This window comes from Gymnoscopelus braueri, assembly GCF_963280865.1.
Source record: "Gymnoscopelus braueri genome assembly, chromosome: 4".
Lineage (NCBI taxonomy): Eukaryota > Metazoa > Chordata > Actinopteri > Myctophiformes > Myctophidae > Gymnoscopelus > Gymnoscopelus braueri.
The window spans coordinates 28,455,855-28,472,699 of NC_137605.1; the positions used below are offsets into that span (position 1 = coordinate 28,455,855).

The following is a 16,845-nucleotide window of genomic DNA, read 5'->3' on the forward strand; positions in this document are numbered from 1 at the left end:
ATACTGACCATGATAAAGACCATGATACTGATCATGATACATGATACTGACATGATGCTGACCATGATACTGACATGATGCTGACTAATAACGGAGACTCAGGACAGCTCAAGTGAAGCTTTCTAATGCACTTTCAATCTAAATAGATGGTCAGTATAGCCAGAGATAAGCAATAGCACCCTGTGTTGTAATTTTATAAATCTGACAACTTGACGGGGATTTGTTTCTGCCCCAGTAGTAATCATTTGTCATGCTGATATAAAGTCCACCTTGAACTGCAAGCTGCCGTATTCGCAGAGGCTAATTTGAATATTTCAGGAACGGCAGTGTATTTTTTCAAATATCCTACAGGGGGCAATGTCCCCCATGACATTCAGAGAACAGCTGTGGAGTGGTGAAATACATACATATTGAATAGCACAACTGAACTGTGAGAACACAAAATGGTCAAATTAAAACAATAAAACAAAGCTTTAATATACCAAATAACTATTTGAAATATGATCTATCCAGTAATATTATATATGAATATGCCATGAACATCATCATCAAATAAAAGAAAAGAAAACTGTTATACAATGATCTGTGGAATGTTGACTTGACATGAAGGAGAATAATAGCACTTATTGGACCAAGCTAACCATGCGAAATGGAAAATGTAAACATGATTTGAGTAGGCACATGAGTTGTTACAGTCCATAAGACACCTGCTTACTGAGACATTTGTTACCTACTGTACCTCTGCAAATTAATTATTTTAATTTCATATAATGCATTACATAATCCTTCACTGCCATGGAATGTACACTGGTTAAGTCACATACATCTCATTTAAAGCACAACACCATTCAAACAAAGAATCACTACATGTAATTCTTGTGGTCTAGAGTCCAGTCATAATGTTTGTAAACACAAATAATCCTCCCAAAGCCAAACACCAGAGAACAAATCCTCAAGTTATGGCATCACTGTGTGTGAAGTCCCACAGTTAATGAAGGACACATTTTGTGGGTCTGAAGGATGTTTGGGTTTTTAGACTTAAATAGATTTTATTGTACTATATTTGTTGCAAGTTCTGAGTCAAAATACATATCTTATCTCCAGTAAAAAATAAGTGTTTTGTCACGTTTATCATTCTGCGGAACGACTCCAGGGATCATGAGTTTAACACTCATGATCCTTCATTATTTCATTATTGTAACTGTAGTAAGAGTGCATCGTTGACCAAATTGATAACATATAAGGGGTGTCTGGGTGGACACAGGGGTAACGTTCCAGCCCACCACTGTGGAAACTGGGGTTAAGTTCCTCTACACAGCACCTCCGGCCTGGCCGGGCGCTCCTACAGGTTGGTTGGGGTGCCTGTTCAGCAGGGAGCGGAACCGGGGAATAGCGTGTTCCTCTGCAGGCAATACGTGCTCCCGGGATCAGGTAAAAAGAAGCGGCTGGAAACGGTTGGTGTGGTCTTCTACTCTGAACCACTGTTTCTCAACGTCGGGTCCGGCGGGGACCACCAGGGGTCCAAATGGACCCTTGAGGGTTTGTAACTCTGAGAGTGTACAAATGGAACCTAACGGATCTGCAAGGGTCCATCAGGTTCCATTTGTACACTCTCAAAGTTAATTTTACAGGGTTTGGGGGGGGTTGAGAATCACTAGCCTGGCATGGTCAGACTAATGTCACTGCAAAATATTAGTCTGGAATCTCTGTGTGGAACCTGCATTTCCAAGGGGCAAATTAAAAAAATGCCTCTGGTGATAAACCCGCCCCATATTTGCATACTGGGCCCTGATTGGTCCCCTCACTACTTCGGAGGGAGTGAAATCCAATCCAAATCTGCAGAGGGCTAATTTATTTTCTCGCACTGGCAGATTCTTCTGGTTTCCAGGCTAGAGAATCACTGGTCTACACCCTTCCTTTACATTGGGGGGTTGCAGTGATAGGGACTATATACATAGGGGGAATGGCAATGACTCAATTTGTGGGAAAAAAAAAAAAAAAAAAAAAAACTAAGCAAAACATTTGATCACAAAATAAACAATCAAAAATTATAATATGAGAGGAATCCTCAAATTGAGTGACATTACTCTTTAAGAAAGGCTCCATGTGAAGTTAACGTATGCTATTTAACATATTATATCGTCTCTGTCGGTTGGAAACCTCATATCTGTCCAAAACTGTTACTTTTCAGGATTCAAATTGAAAAAGTAGAACATCGAGCTCAAAACGTGTCGCTTCACGCCGCGTTTCGCAGCTTGTGGACCTGCTACTTTTGATGCTTTTGTGTGACGCTGTAGTATGACCACGTAGGGCATTAATTTACGAAAAAAAAACTCAAAGTTAAGATAAGAGGTTTCTGCTCCGACAGCAACGATATACCATTTGGTTGGCATAAGTGTCTTGCAGTTATATGGGCGGCCAGTAGAGGCCAGTAGAGGGCCGGTAGGTGTCATTGAATGACTCCTCATCGACCCCACTGTACTCTCTGTGATTACCGTACATCAAGTCACTGACATACTGCCTGATACACACTCTTTTAGCCATACTCATCATAATCATATCTCATCTTATACTACAGTTACACCAGCTTGTGAACTTTACTACCAGTTATAAACATTCTGTGTAATTATGAGATCTTTATCTGTAAGTACTCAAGCTTTTGTATTTACATTTCCCTTTTGTGCGCATAAAATTGCTTACTCCTCCGAGCCCTTCACACAATCAGCTTTTTGTTTGTTTCTCCTGTATGTGGTTCTCATGAGTGAATCATGAATCCAGAAAGCTGAACCAACTAAATAAGACTTTACCACTGCATGTTAAAAGCTCACACGTTTATCTCTTCATGCCATAAGTTGGCTAACTTTGCTATTCTAATACTAAAGGTATTGCTATTTATTGAGGTAAGAAATTAATCAATGTGATATATCATGCAAATATAAATACAGTTGAGGCAGAAACTGAGGTAAAACACTAGAATAAAAACCCTCTGGACCCCTCAGCTCATATGAAGCTTTTAACCACTTAAACCCCGGCATCCGTATTGCGGGGGAAATAGCAGAAAATAGCAGATCTACAATCTCAAAATCCACCGCGTTACGACGCATTGTGAGCTTGTAGATCGGCTATTTTCAGCAAGATATTTAATGTAGAGTGAAAACAGAAAAGTACACTAGTTTAGAGCCATGGGGGACTCCGGTCTCCGGGTTAAAGTGGTCAAACAACATTAAGCTATATGTGGTCATTCTTTTGAGGGGTTTTGCTGGAGGTATTATACTGTGACAGGGCTTTTTTTTGTTTTGTTTTCTTCACATGAACAATCCTGTGTCTAAGTACTGTGTGGAGACGGAGAGCATGGGAGGGCTGATGTGGTTCTGCTCTGCAGAACCGCTCTCCACAGGCTGCTGCTTCTTCTTCTTCTTCTGCTTCTCCAGGTACTCCAGGTCCTCCAGCATCTCCTGGATCAGAGGAGGCATGGAGACAGGGATCTCCATCTGCAGTGTGACCACCCGCTCGGCCCCTGTACAAAACAAAAGCCTGATTTAGACTGAAGTCCTTTAACAGTGGCCTGCTGCCTGCGCCAACAGTTGCTGCGTTGTTGTGGTGGGCTTGTAGATCAGCAGTTTTCGGCACTGAACACCATCGTACGACGGAATATATATATTAGACAAAACACATACGCAGAACACAAGGGGTTCATTTTTAAGTTTATGTCCATTAACAGCACATGATCATGATGATGCCAATATCGTTATGGTATGCTATACTTTGTTACGAACACAGACCTACATTTAGCATTTAGCAAGTTACAATAGAAATGCACAGGGAGTAAATACACATGGTAAAAGGTCATCGCCTGGCATATTATGCCAATGAGCAGTGCAACAATGACGCATATGACCACAGGGGTTATCATAGCTAGATTCACAGTTGTTCATTCACATAAATTTACAGCACATAGAGCTATAAAACATCTCAAAACATTGGTTCTCTGACTGAGACCAAAACAACTTCCCCAAAACAGACAATTTTCCAGGTTTTGGCTAGGAACATGCATGATCATTTCCCCTCCCATATTCCTAACTGCTAAGCAGCCACAGTAGTAATATTGTAAGAACATATGCTATAAATAATTTTCATGAAATTGTTCCGTTAGCTTGCCAGCGCGTAAAATCTGACCTTTAGCGCTGATACTGCGTAGGTCTGTGATCTTCATGAGGGCCTTGGGGAACATGAGGGGCATGCTGGGACGACGTTTACGGGAGTAGATCTTGAGAGCTTCCAACAGGGGCTCCTGGAGCACCTCCACCTTGGACGGCTCCTCAAGATCCTGACGATCTGTTGACAGGACAGCAGCAGTGTGAGAAATAAGCAACCAGGTCTATGAAAACAAAGCCCAAAAGAAGCGACTAGGCCACATGATCATACACAAGCTCACAACAAGCTTTTAGATCTGCTATTTTTAAATAAATCTAAAAAAGAAATGTGAACATTTTTGAATATTTTTATATTTTAAATACACAAATCTTGTATGGGGGTCCCTGGCACAACATATTTTCAGACGGGTTCAGTGGACAAATACATATTATTTTGAAAATGTTTGAGAACCACTGTTTTAATCAACATTAGGAAACAAGCCCAAACAAGCAACTGCACTTTAGAAACAAGTCAAAAAAAAACTACACAATTTGAAAGATATGTAGGAAAACAAATGTGAAGGCTTGTGCAGTATGAATGTGTAAAAGATAAAACGTACTCATTTGATTTTGTTATAAACACTATAAACACAATACTTCTTTCCTACTACATAATAATCCTGTTGTGTTTTTTTTTACTGTAACATCACCATGCTTATTTACATTTTACTTGGACTATATCATGATTGGGTATATGATTTTAGTTGCCAACACCCATTTTCTGGAAAGGCAAGCTCCGCCTCTGGCTTACATAACCACATTGTCTCTACTATAGACACACACGGCCGGAAGAGGGGCGCCTACAAATTCACGCCCACTTTTGACACAGCGCCACTACTCGAGGTCCTTTAGAACGATGAAATGCAGCTCTCAATGCAATCTCTATGAGAAGCATTGTAAAATACCGTAATTTCACTGGTTAACTACTGAGGTTGTAGCGATTTTTTTGGTGTTCTAATAAAGTGTCCCATTTGTTTGATTTGTCCTTTTTAATGTGACATACCTGCCATCTCAATATACAACCCACAATATACTATAATATTCTCCATCAGTGTCTCAAAAGTTCTAGCATCTGAAATCTAAGGTTTAAGTGGTCGCATGGTATATACGTCACGGACGCATCCCTTGAGGTTTTCAATACCCAGATACGTTTGTGTCTCTCACGTATCATTTTTATAGGCTATTTATTTTGGACAATTATCCAAACAGCATCTTGCAAGACTATTTGTATATTAATACTAACCTGGAGTATTCACTAAGTAGTTGGAAATGTCACTCCTCCATTTAGTTGGGTTATTTCCCCAACTTACATTCAGGCAAGTTAATACAACAACGGTAAACCCACACGTTTTAATTTGTCATGTACCGTCGGAGCTCCGTGGTGGGTAGAAAATTAATATAAGCCTATGAGATGTTCAAAATATAGAAATATGAACAAAGTCAGTCGGGATTGGGATGAGAATTCCCCACTTCAGAGTGGACGCTCGGCGCTACATTTGGAAACATATTTATATTTAAATCAATATCATCTCCAGTTAATGTAGGATAATTTTAAAAGTAGGCTAACTCTCATATCCTCTCATAGGGAATGCATTGGCAGCTGCAGTACATCGTTCTGACGGACCTCGACTGGAGGCACTGTCTCAAAAGTGGGCGTGAAATTTGTAGTTCCCGTGTTGGTCTATCTGAGTTGAGGACATGCAGTTGAGGACATGCATTGCAGGACGAACTTGATGACCTATACTTGAATATAAACAGCAGTACCTCCAGAGACCAGGCAGATGGCGCTGAGGAGACCACTCTCTGTGTCATCCATCTCCAGGGGCAGCAGCTGGCCAGCGAACGTGAAAACCTGGTCTGTGAGAGGTCCAAATCCAGCATTATGGATTTGGGTGCGAGTCAGGGTCAGCCCATCTGAGAAGGTCATTGTGTCCTGGTCAGGAGTGTAGCGTGTACAGATCCTCAAGATCTACAGGGGAGGAGAGACACAATGAGAGAATAGGATAAAAGATTCAAAAAGACAAAACCCTATAAAGTGTGAAACTAACCCGTGTCAGGACTTCATGAACATGTGTGGCCTACAATCAGTGGATCAGCTGGATCATGGAAGCTAATCCAGTTTAGACCTCTATGATTGGACTAAAGCTTTTGGGTTAAAATAAGCATTAACTGTCTCTGTGGCAGTTTAATATATTCATCCGTTTCTGTAGAGGGCAGAAAACAGAGGATGAGCCAGATCAACGACGACAGATCAGATCAAAGAAAAGAAAAAAGTAGGGCAATATGAGACAGATCATGTTACAAAATGTCATTATCAAATTTAGCAATATTTGTACCAGCAGGCCTCGTTAGGAAAACACCCCCATGGTGTAAAAAACCATAGCGCTTTGATTTTACATTAAAATCCTGTGGGGCAGTGGATTACCATTGGCAGAGACAGAAAGCTTTGATGACAACAGAGGAGGACACAGTCTGCAGTGAACAACAGAGGAAATGCATAAGGAAAACACACAAACGCACACGTGGATGCGCGCGCACACGTGGATGCGTGCGCACGCACGCACACGCACACACACACACACACACACACACACACACACACACACACACACACACACACACACACACACACACACACACAGTGACACTTATATATTCAGGCTTACACTCTGTCTGAACTTGTTCATTCTGTCAGACAGCCTGTCAGTCTGACTGTTTTTCTGACTGGCAGGCCCACTTTATGTCTTTATTTTAAAAGAATGGCTGAGATTTGTGGCAGGACCTGATCAATAGACTATAGCCTTCAAACTGTGTGCATGCTTAAGCAGGGTCTGCTTTGCAGGTCTGCTTTGACTGATTTAGATTTAGACCCGCACAGCGCTCACTGTATACAGTGCTGGAGTGGTGATTGGTGTGTTCTATCTCTCTCAATGAATGAATTGCTGTCTGATTGTGTTCGTAGTCGCTCAGAGAGGGATTAGAGAAAATTTACTATGGCAAGGCAATGTGTTTTAATGTTCGTTTTCTCTGCAATTAAGGTATTTTGTTCTTATTGACATGCCAAACTTCTGTTCTGCAAGGACGTGCTGCAACCTTTACTCTTACTGTATTTGTTATGTGTTCTGTAATTCTATAATATGTTTCATCATACCGAAAGCCAGTTTCAATGTTGCATTTTGATTTTACATTCTCTCTTCCAGGATTTTTTTAATATTCTAACAATAGTATCTACTTGGACCTATTTCCATTATTTTTGTTAAAATCGAAGTATAAAGCTTTTTTGTGGTAAAAGCTAAAGCCCTACCAGAATGTCCAGACAGGCAGCTTTAAGAAGTGTGATCTGGTCAGCAATGGTAAGGCCGGTGAAGCCAGGCACTCTCTTGGCAAACTCCACCACCTTGATGATGCACTTTGTGGCCAGCTCACTGAACTTATCCCACAGCCCAAGGTCCAGCTGGATCCTGTGGTCAGAGCTCGAATTCTGCAGTGGGATGAAAGGGGAAATAAAGTGAGAGACCGATAGAGAGAGAGAGGAGTATTTTTTTTCCAATTCAATGCAGTGTAAAGGACCATACTGATGATTTGGTATGATTAGTCCACTGACTAGGACTCATGGTGTACTTGACATTACTGCTGACCATTGTGTGTGTGTGTGTGTGTGTGTGTGTGTGTGTGTGTGTGTGTGTGTGTGTGTGTGTGTGTGTGTGTGTGTGTGTGTGTGTGTGTGTGTGTGTGTGGTGTGTGCATGCATGCGTGCGTGCGAGTATGAGTGAGTGAGTGAGTGAGTGAGTGAGTGAGTGAGTGAGTGAGTGAGTGAGTGAGTGAGTGAGTGAGTGAGTGAGAGAGAGAGAGAGAGAGAGAGAGAGAGAGAGAGAGAGAGAGAGAGAGAGAGAGAGAGAGAGAGAGAGAGAGAGAGAGAGAGAGAGAGAGAGGACCGGAGGCAGGGTTGGGGTCAGGACAATGCTTTCCCCCCAAAAGCAACCCTATTTGCATTGAAAAATACTGAGCTGGCTTTCGCTTTAGGCAGAATGTTTTAACCCACTAAAACCTGAGGCCGATTCTACAAATGCCTTCTAAAATCCTAAAGGTTTTCTGAAAAACTATGTTGCTATATATATTGCTAAAATCTAAAATGACACAGATGCAGTGGCGTTCCCAGGATTTACATTTAGGGCAGGCGAGATCCCCCCCCCCCCTCTATTACCCCCAAAAAAGAAATTTCAACTCAATCGAAAATCGGCGATCGAAAACCGGCGAAAGTGACATTAAGCACGCAATGACACCTTTTCGGGTTATTTTTTTTTTTTAGGTGAGGCGAGATCTTAGTTGGGCAGGCGACCGCCTGCCCTGCCTCTACAGTGGGTACGCCACTGCTGTGAAGTGAAAAATCAGTTCATTCACTGTACCAGTGTGGTGGTCAGTGTTTTACTCAAGGATACATTGATACAGACACATTGAAGCACAGAATGGACATGTACTTTTCTGTAGCCTTGATAAAACCGCAGATGAGAAGGGAATCGGGAAAGAAATGAAGCAGCAACAACAACAACGACAAAACAGTTGAAAATAGAAAACAAAGTAGCAGAGCCCTTATTGTGACTCACTGTGGTGTACTTTCCCAGCTGGCAGAGGGATGGAAAGGTCTCTCTGTGCGCCCTGCAGATCTTTTCCACAATTAGGCCGAGTTCTGCTGTCAGCTCATAGGTCTCCATGATGGTCATCTTCACGGCTTCCTTCTTCTCCTTCCTCTTGTTTCGGTCATTCCTCACAGCTGGAGAAGGGGTATGAGATGATGTAGGGGAAATTGAATAAGTGAAAGGGATTCCAAATGTCATGCTCATTGTTATTGGGTCCAATTGTGTTATTTTCTTTTTTAAAGGATGCTAAAGTGTGTAAAAAAAGGAAAATAAGAAAATAATGATGAATGAATTTAAAGATGTGAGGTTCCCATCTGAAACAGCAGTATACTGTTATGTTACTACACTACATACGATAGGCATGATGAATGTGTTTACTGTATATGATGTGAAATCTTGTAAACAGTTTAGTTCCTAAATCGAGTCTGGAATCAGCGTTTAATGGGCCATAGTACAACTTTCTATTCCAGGCAGTCCATGAACTTGGTTTAAGGTAACTTAATACAGTTTCATAACCGCTGTGGTATCTGTGTCAACACGTTTCACTCGTAGCCCAAGGACTGGGCCGGGCAGCCATTCACATGTTGGGAGTTCCATATCTTACGTAACTACTGACGTCAAGTGACGTGCCTGTGCACTCCTATGCTGGACTCTCCTCCTCTCACTCTCACTGGATGCTCTATATCCAGTCGTCATTGTGTAAACACCAGTGAGATCGTATTACACCTCAATCACGGGATATGGGCTACAGTGGCAGCCTGCAGGAGTCATGCAGTACATTGTCCACAAGGCTAACACATGTACTATTTGTGTAATGCATGTGTCTGAGTGCTGAGGGCTAACAATGAAACATGTGGTCCCAGAGCCATTCCTACTTTCCAAACCCTTCCCCCTCTCCCACCGCATTAATGACTTTATTATATTCAGTCAAAGGAGTTGTGGGTAGTGGACTGCTTGATGTTTTTGAAGGATAATAGTTAAAGAAGCAATAATACACCCAAAGTTGATTCAAGCTTTAGAGGAAGCCAAATATTGAGCTCTAATAGTTTAGATGTCTTCAAAATGCTTAGGCATGGAAAATAAAAACGTTGCCAAATCTATTTTGTAAAAACCAAAACATTACATAATTTCCCATTTTCTCTAGAGTATATTGTCAACTCTGCGTGTTATAATTTTGTAAAACACTGAAATAATGTACCAACTATCCTTCAAAAACTGCATTATTGAATGTATCTTTTATGGTTGCTATCTTCACTCTTAACGTCAGGATATTTCTATAAAGAGATTTGTTATGTCTGAGACTGTATACAAGGACTTCAGGAATATTTGATCAATAGGGTGAGGTCACAATCCTGACAAGTTGCCTCACTTGCATTAAAGCCCACCAGACACTTACACTCCCTAGACATGCCGGCAGCGAAGCATCTCTGGAGACGACAGTATTGACAACGGTTCCTGGTGATCTTATTGATGATGCAGTTCTTATCCCTGTGGCAGGTGTACACCATGTTTTTCTGAACACTACGTCGGAAGAACCCCTACAACAACACAAGCGAAGGAATGTGTAGTTACACAGACATTACTATTTGCAGTAAAACCCCAGTGAAGTGAACAAAACTTTTAAAATAACTTACTTAATTAGATGAAATATTAGGATATTGCACATTACAAAAAAAAAAGCATTAAACATGAATACACAAATATCACTTTATATGGAATTGACTATGGAATGACGCACAGTAGTACATCAATAAGAGGAAACAGATTGTGAAAGAGGCCATGCATGTGTTGTGTCTGTTGTGAAGGCCATTATCAATAGTATTGATTGAAACACTATGATCCTGACATGGAGGCAGTTAATAAGGCCAAAGTTCAGGTCTACTTGAGTTTGACGTAAATACGCACAGCAGTCAAATGCTCCCATGAGTATTTAGACGGTCATGATTTCATTCATTACACGGAGGATCTACAATCTGGGGAACTTGATCTCTCATGTTTCTTGCGATCTAATTGTTACTCTTGCACTCTGCTTGTTGTGTCTCTGGCCCTTTGTGTTCTGTCCCATACTTTCTCTCTCTAGTTTCTAAGTCCAAGGTATTTTGTCTGTCCCAGGTGAGCTCACGTCACTTTCCTCCTTTTCTGTCATTTCTAGGTCATCTCTTCCACCATTCCAACTTTATTGCAGACGAGACAACACATGTCTACAACACGTGTCACATGTCTACAACACGTGTCACATGTCACATGTACAGTATATGGATGGGAGTGGATTGAGATTGAATAGTGTCCATCTAAAAATCTGATTACTCTACACAGAAAAGGTGGAGAAAATATGCATAATGTAACTGAATTTGAGGTTAGATGCAAACACTAGGGGGTTGCAATTGCCATCCCCTGGGACTCCAAATGACACCCCCGACCCCTGAATCTTGTGTGGTATTGAGCCCGCCTGGGCAGAGGCCCTGGTTGTCGCAGGTTCGATTCCAGGCCAGAAATAGGATAGGTAAATGTAGAGGACAAGTTTCACATATGTGCAAATACACAGTGACAAAAAAAACACCCCAAGAGTGGGATCTAAATTAGTAATATTAGTTCTTACCTTGCAGCCCTCACATGCGCTGACACCATAGTGGTAGCCCGAGGACTTGTCTTGACATACAAAGCAGGGCTTGTAGGTGCGAGGAGGGGGAAGTGGGGATCGGGGACTGGCAAATAAGTCTTCTGAACCAGAACTAGAGCTCTGACTCTCCACTGCTGCTAACACATGGTAACAAGGAGAGAGAAGAGGAAAGATGCAGGGTTACAATTATCTGCCGTATAGTGTCTGAACTCTAAAGTCATGAGTGTTCATTTAACTATGAGAGTGTACAAATATGCGCACTGTCTATAAAGTTTCAAATGTTTAAAGGAACACTGAGGATTTTATGGTACAAGAGTTTGCAATCTTACATCCAAGGGAAAGTTGTCTCAAATTGTCTCCTAAACAAGCTGTGAAGGATTAATATTTCATTGTGCTCAAACTCAGTGATGAGTTTCAACAAAATTAGCACTGAAAAAAGTTGTGAGTTTCATTTTTCAATTACAATAGTCAGCAAATGATTACATGCAATTTGATTTTTTTTTTCCATTATGCTATTTGCAAGATATTATTTTAATTTATTTTTTGTAGCTTTTCCACTAAAGTTGAGCATAATGTTATTTTCCAACAATACACCAGTGATTCTCAAACTTTTGAATTTGAAGGACCCCTAGTTTGGCCACGGACCCCATTTGGTTCCATTTGTACACTCTCAGAGTTACAGACCATTAAGGGTCCATTTGGTTCTTAATTATCAATCTTAGACAGGGACCCCCTGGAACGCCCTCAAGGACCCCCGGGGGTCCCCGGACCCCACTTTGAGAACCACTGCGAATACACTGACACAGTTTACAATCCCAGCTTCCTATTGGTGCCTGAAGCTGCTCCACTGAACCAATGGGAGATTAGATCAGACTGTCCTGCATGACTGCTTAACAACAAGAACCCTATTCTGGGACAAACATTTGGCGTAAAATAGAAGATCTACAACCGATGATCTACAGATATGTAGATCAGCTATTTTTGCTGGCGAAGGGATTTGGTGTAGAGGTAAAAAAAAAGGAGTCAGTAAGGTTAAGTGGTTTTAAGCTGTTTTGCTTTACAGGCAGTTGGGACTAAAAGGGGCAAGAATGTTTTTGCATTAAGAAAAAAATTAAATAAAATGTCTACAGAAGGAAAATAGTATGACTACCATTTTAGATTGTTCTGGTATTCATTTTTGTCTACTGCAATAAGCACAAGCATTTTATTTAAAAACACCCTTAATATTGTACCTACCTATTTGTATTTTGTATAGAACGATTCAAATGACCCTATCTCCGGTGTACATTATGAACACTGATGTTCTAAAATACAATACTCAGCTGGAGGCTATATCACCTCTCTTAAAAGATAGAGCCAAGTTCACCTGAATTTTTTATTTCTATAGGACGTTGACAGATAAGAGTTCTTTGAATTTCATGACACAGATTTGAGTGAAAAGGCAGCTTATTATCCGAGGCTGTTAAAATTGACTTATGAGTTAAAATAACACTAATTGTCATTGTGTGGTCTTATCACCTGTAGAAACAATACAAGGAATGTCAAATGTGTGGTGATTGCTTCACCACATACGATGAGGTGATCAACAGTCAGTATACTTATTATCAAGTACGAGCTAGGGTTGGGATCCTGAACCGAGGAACCGGAATCAGTTCCATCACATTCCAGAACCGTTTGGAACGGTTTTATCACACAATCTTCATGTCTGCTATACAATTACAATAATATGTATGCAGGTATGATTGAATTTGTGTTCATCAAAAATGATAATGAAGGGTAAAATTATATATAGAGATTTTTTAATATATAGGAATCGATAAAAAGGAACCGGGCCGCTATGAGGGAATCTTTAAGGAACCAGAATCGTCAAAATCCTAAAGGATCCCAGCCCTAGAATGAGCTACTCTAACTTGCATTTTTCATGGATAAGCATTATGGTCATTTCACGCCTTGTATCAGAACAGAGAAGCATCCCACCCTGCACATTTCTCACACTGGGAGAACAGGCTATGCCAGCCTCCCTGCTGTCTCCTAATCATCTCTACCATTAGAGGACAGAACCTCTGACAGAAGAAAAAAAGACAACTAAGAAAGACATTTAAAAGGAGACAAAAAGAGAAAAATTGCTTATCTCCATCCCCTTGAACCAGTGGCCTCTAGTTGAACCTGGAATCTCCAGGTCAAACAAGAGGACACCCCCATTAGCCAGCATTCTCGCCCAACGCAAAACAATGCAGGAGCATGCCACAACTGACTGATGAGGAAGAGAGAGTGGAACACAGTGTATTTGTGTGCGTGTGCGTGTGCGTGTGTGTGTGTGTGTGTGTGTGTGTGTGTGTGTGTGTGTGTGTGTGTGTGTGTGTGTGTGTGTGTGTGTGTATGGGGAGGTAATGCTACGCTAAGTGATTTGAATGGGGGAGGGGAGAGAGGTTACCCCAATTTAGGTGGTGTCGTTTGATGTATATGACAATGCCTCATTTGTATCAGAGTCAACCATCTGTATCTGCAGAACATTTTGAGGATATTAGTGTTGGAGGGTGACAGATAAACAGGAAGTTTCGCTTTTTGTTTGTTTTGTTTTAAGAGAACTTGAGAAGGTGGATTGGATAATAGTACTATTATTAGTAATGACAATGGTTCACCATGGAAGATATCATATGATGTAATCCTGTGCTAATCACCTTGTTACTAGTTACAATAAAAAAGTTAAATGAGTAAAATGAGTAAGATGTGTGTGTGTGTGTGTGTGTGTGTGTGTGTGTGTGTGTGTGTGTGTGTGTGTGTGTGTGTGTGTGTGTGTGTGTGTGTGTGTGGTGGGCACAGTCTGGACCTTGTCTGACCTCCTGAGTTGGTGACCGTCCAGTGAACTCAAAGTGACCCCAAAATGACCATCCTGTCCTGTCCAAACTACAGTCCTAACCACTGACAACAGCCAGGGCTCCAACAGGCATCCCTTTACAGATAGTGCTGTTTTGTTATTCCAAGGATACTTTGCTTGTGAAAACCTACAGAAAATAATGCCCACTGCCAGATGACTCTGATTATCAAAAAGCATTGTGATCCTTGAAGAGCAACATGCCAAGATAACAATCGACAACCCACACTTGTAATAAAAATAAAAATAAATAACATATTCTAAATAAAAATGTAGTATGTGACAATAAAACGTGTCAAAGCATATAACCGCAATTCAAATAGGCCTGTTGCAAATTGGTCCATTTGGCTATATAGCCTAACTTATTTTAAAAACTGTGTATAATGATTTGGCATTTGTTGAAATGGTTTCTAATGTTTTAATTAGCTACATCATTAAAGTGTAAAGATACAATGTACAGGCCTACTGACTCACTTGTTTAAAGTGTTATATAACCAACCATTTGGAGCGAAAATCCCCCCCAGATGTAGATCATGTCTGCTTTTGCAATGAGACTTATTTTATCATAGAATAGCTGCTTAATTGTATAATCTTCATACTGGGTACCTCACAGTCACTCACAACAGGCCTAATCGGCATCTATAAAGCTATATCAAACATAATTTCTCATGATGCAAAACATTCTAATTTATTTACGTGGGTTCCATCAATCACCAGAAAAGGATAAACATTCTCATCCGTGAAGTTTTAATTAACCTACATTGCGAGGTCCGATCAGTCCGATGTACCTGCCAGTCCGACTCTGTCAACTCACTGAAGCATGAGGTAAAACATAAAGACTGTTCCTGCTCCTGCAGCTGCATGCAGGAACTGGCTGTATAAAAATCCACAATCTCCACGTTACCAGCGAGAAAATCCATATAGTCGAACATCTTCTGCGTTCATTCAAAGAAGCGATGTCCTTTCGCGAGGTGTCTTCATAACAAGCAAAGTGTAGTAGAAGAACGATCAAAATCCTTATTTGTGTAGCATATGCAGCGGCACCCTGATAGATAGATTCTATAGAGTGTGCATTTCAGATGAAAGTTAGTAATTGATCCAAACGGCGTTTCGATAATAAGCGTCTGAATGTTGTACCGAAAGGGGCGTGAGCATGGATACCAGAACGCTCGCCCCAAAACACAGTCGCCCCGGCGCAAATCTGGCGACCTGGTATTTGCGAATACCTGGTATTCCTAAACGGAACCTCGGTAAAACCTAACCTTTAGTCCTAAACGTAACCTCAACTATGCCTGAAGCCAGTAAGCCTAACCTTATTTCTAAACCTAACCCCAGTAAACTATGCCTAAACCTAACCTTATTCCTAAAAACAGTGCCAAAAACCTAACCTTATTCCCTAAACTTAACCTCGGTAAAACTATGGCTAACCCTAAACTTGTTTCTAACCTGATCCTCCTCAGTAAAACAAATACAAGACCAAAAGAACCGCCGGTTCGCGAGCGGTCCGCGAAAAAAACGGGGGCGAGCGTGTTTTGGGGCGAGTCTTCCGGTTACCGCGAGGCATTACACACGCTGCTATGTTCCATCGACGTACGATCAGTCCTCCTCGCGTCTCCTCGCACAGCCAACTCAGTAACATAGACTAGAGCAAGTCCGCTTGAACAGAGTGGTTATTTTGCATAACAAAGTTTGTTTGGGAGTTCTTATCTTCTCCGTATTGACGAATGAGTTGCTGTCTCTCAAAGCATTGCACCCTACTTCATACTAGTTATGTCACACAGCGAGCGATAGAATTACCTAATAATATATGCGACTGAACTTTCTATGAACCTTCTCCTAACCTTCAGATGACCCAACCACGGTCTGACATCACCAAGTACCAGGATTCGCTCGTCAAAAGTGATGGTGATCACTGATCAGCCTGTTCGTACTAAAACAAAATAGTCTAAAATTGTGGTCTCACAAAAAACAATGCATGAACACTTGATTATTATAGTCTTTGATTTGACATTTATATTTATTGATAGACTTTTTTTGGCTACATTATGTTGACTCATTCAGAGACCCAGTGCAGATGTTTAGAGCTCCATCTAAACTAAACTATAAGTCTTAACGATTATATTTTAGATTTTATTTTTGGTTTGGCTCTTGACTACTGTCTACCTCTTCTGTGTTTCACTTGGCTGTTGCTGCTATACTCCTGGAATTTAGGCTACCTCTGGGGATCAATAAAGGTTTATCTGATCTTATTTTATTATGGGGAAAATGTAAAAAAAAGTGTGTGTGTGTGTGTGTTTAAAAAAAAAACATTTTCCCCATAATAAAATAAAAAGTGTGTGTGTATATAATAAAATAAGTGTGTGTGTGTGTGTGTGTGTGTGTGTGTGTGTGTGTGTGTGTGTGTGTGTGTGTGTGTGTGTGTGTGTGTGTGTGTGTGTGTGTGTGTGCACAGGGATATACTAATCAATGTTTCCGCTTCATGTTCTTAGTTTAATCATAAAAACACACAAGCCAGAGTGT

At 40.9% G+C, this 16,845-nt stretch overlaps 1 protein-coding gene across 1 annotated transcript; it reads right to left on the minus strand.

The window, feature by feature from the left end:
• Positions 1-1,665: 1,665 nt before the first annotated feature.
• Positions 1,666-15,398, minus strand: LOC308084622 (retinoic acid receptor beta-like). The gene is made up of 8 exons (XM_080427374.1): positions 15,086-15,398; positions 11,430-11,584; positions 10,227-10,368; positions 8,798-8,964; positions 7,498-7,674; positions 5,958-6,162; positions 4,177-4,335; positions 1,666-3,517 (listed from the first exon to the last, which is right to left on the minus strand). Exons 1-8 carry the CDS (start codon positions 15,255-15,257, stop codon positions 3,306-3,308), a joined length of 1,389 nt encoding a protein of 462 aa, XP_080283500.1. The 5' UTR covers positions 15,258-15,398; the 3' UTR covers positions 1,666-3,305.
• Between the last annotated feature and the right edge of the window lie 1,447 nt (positions 15,399-16,845).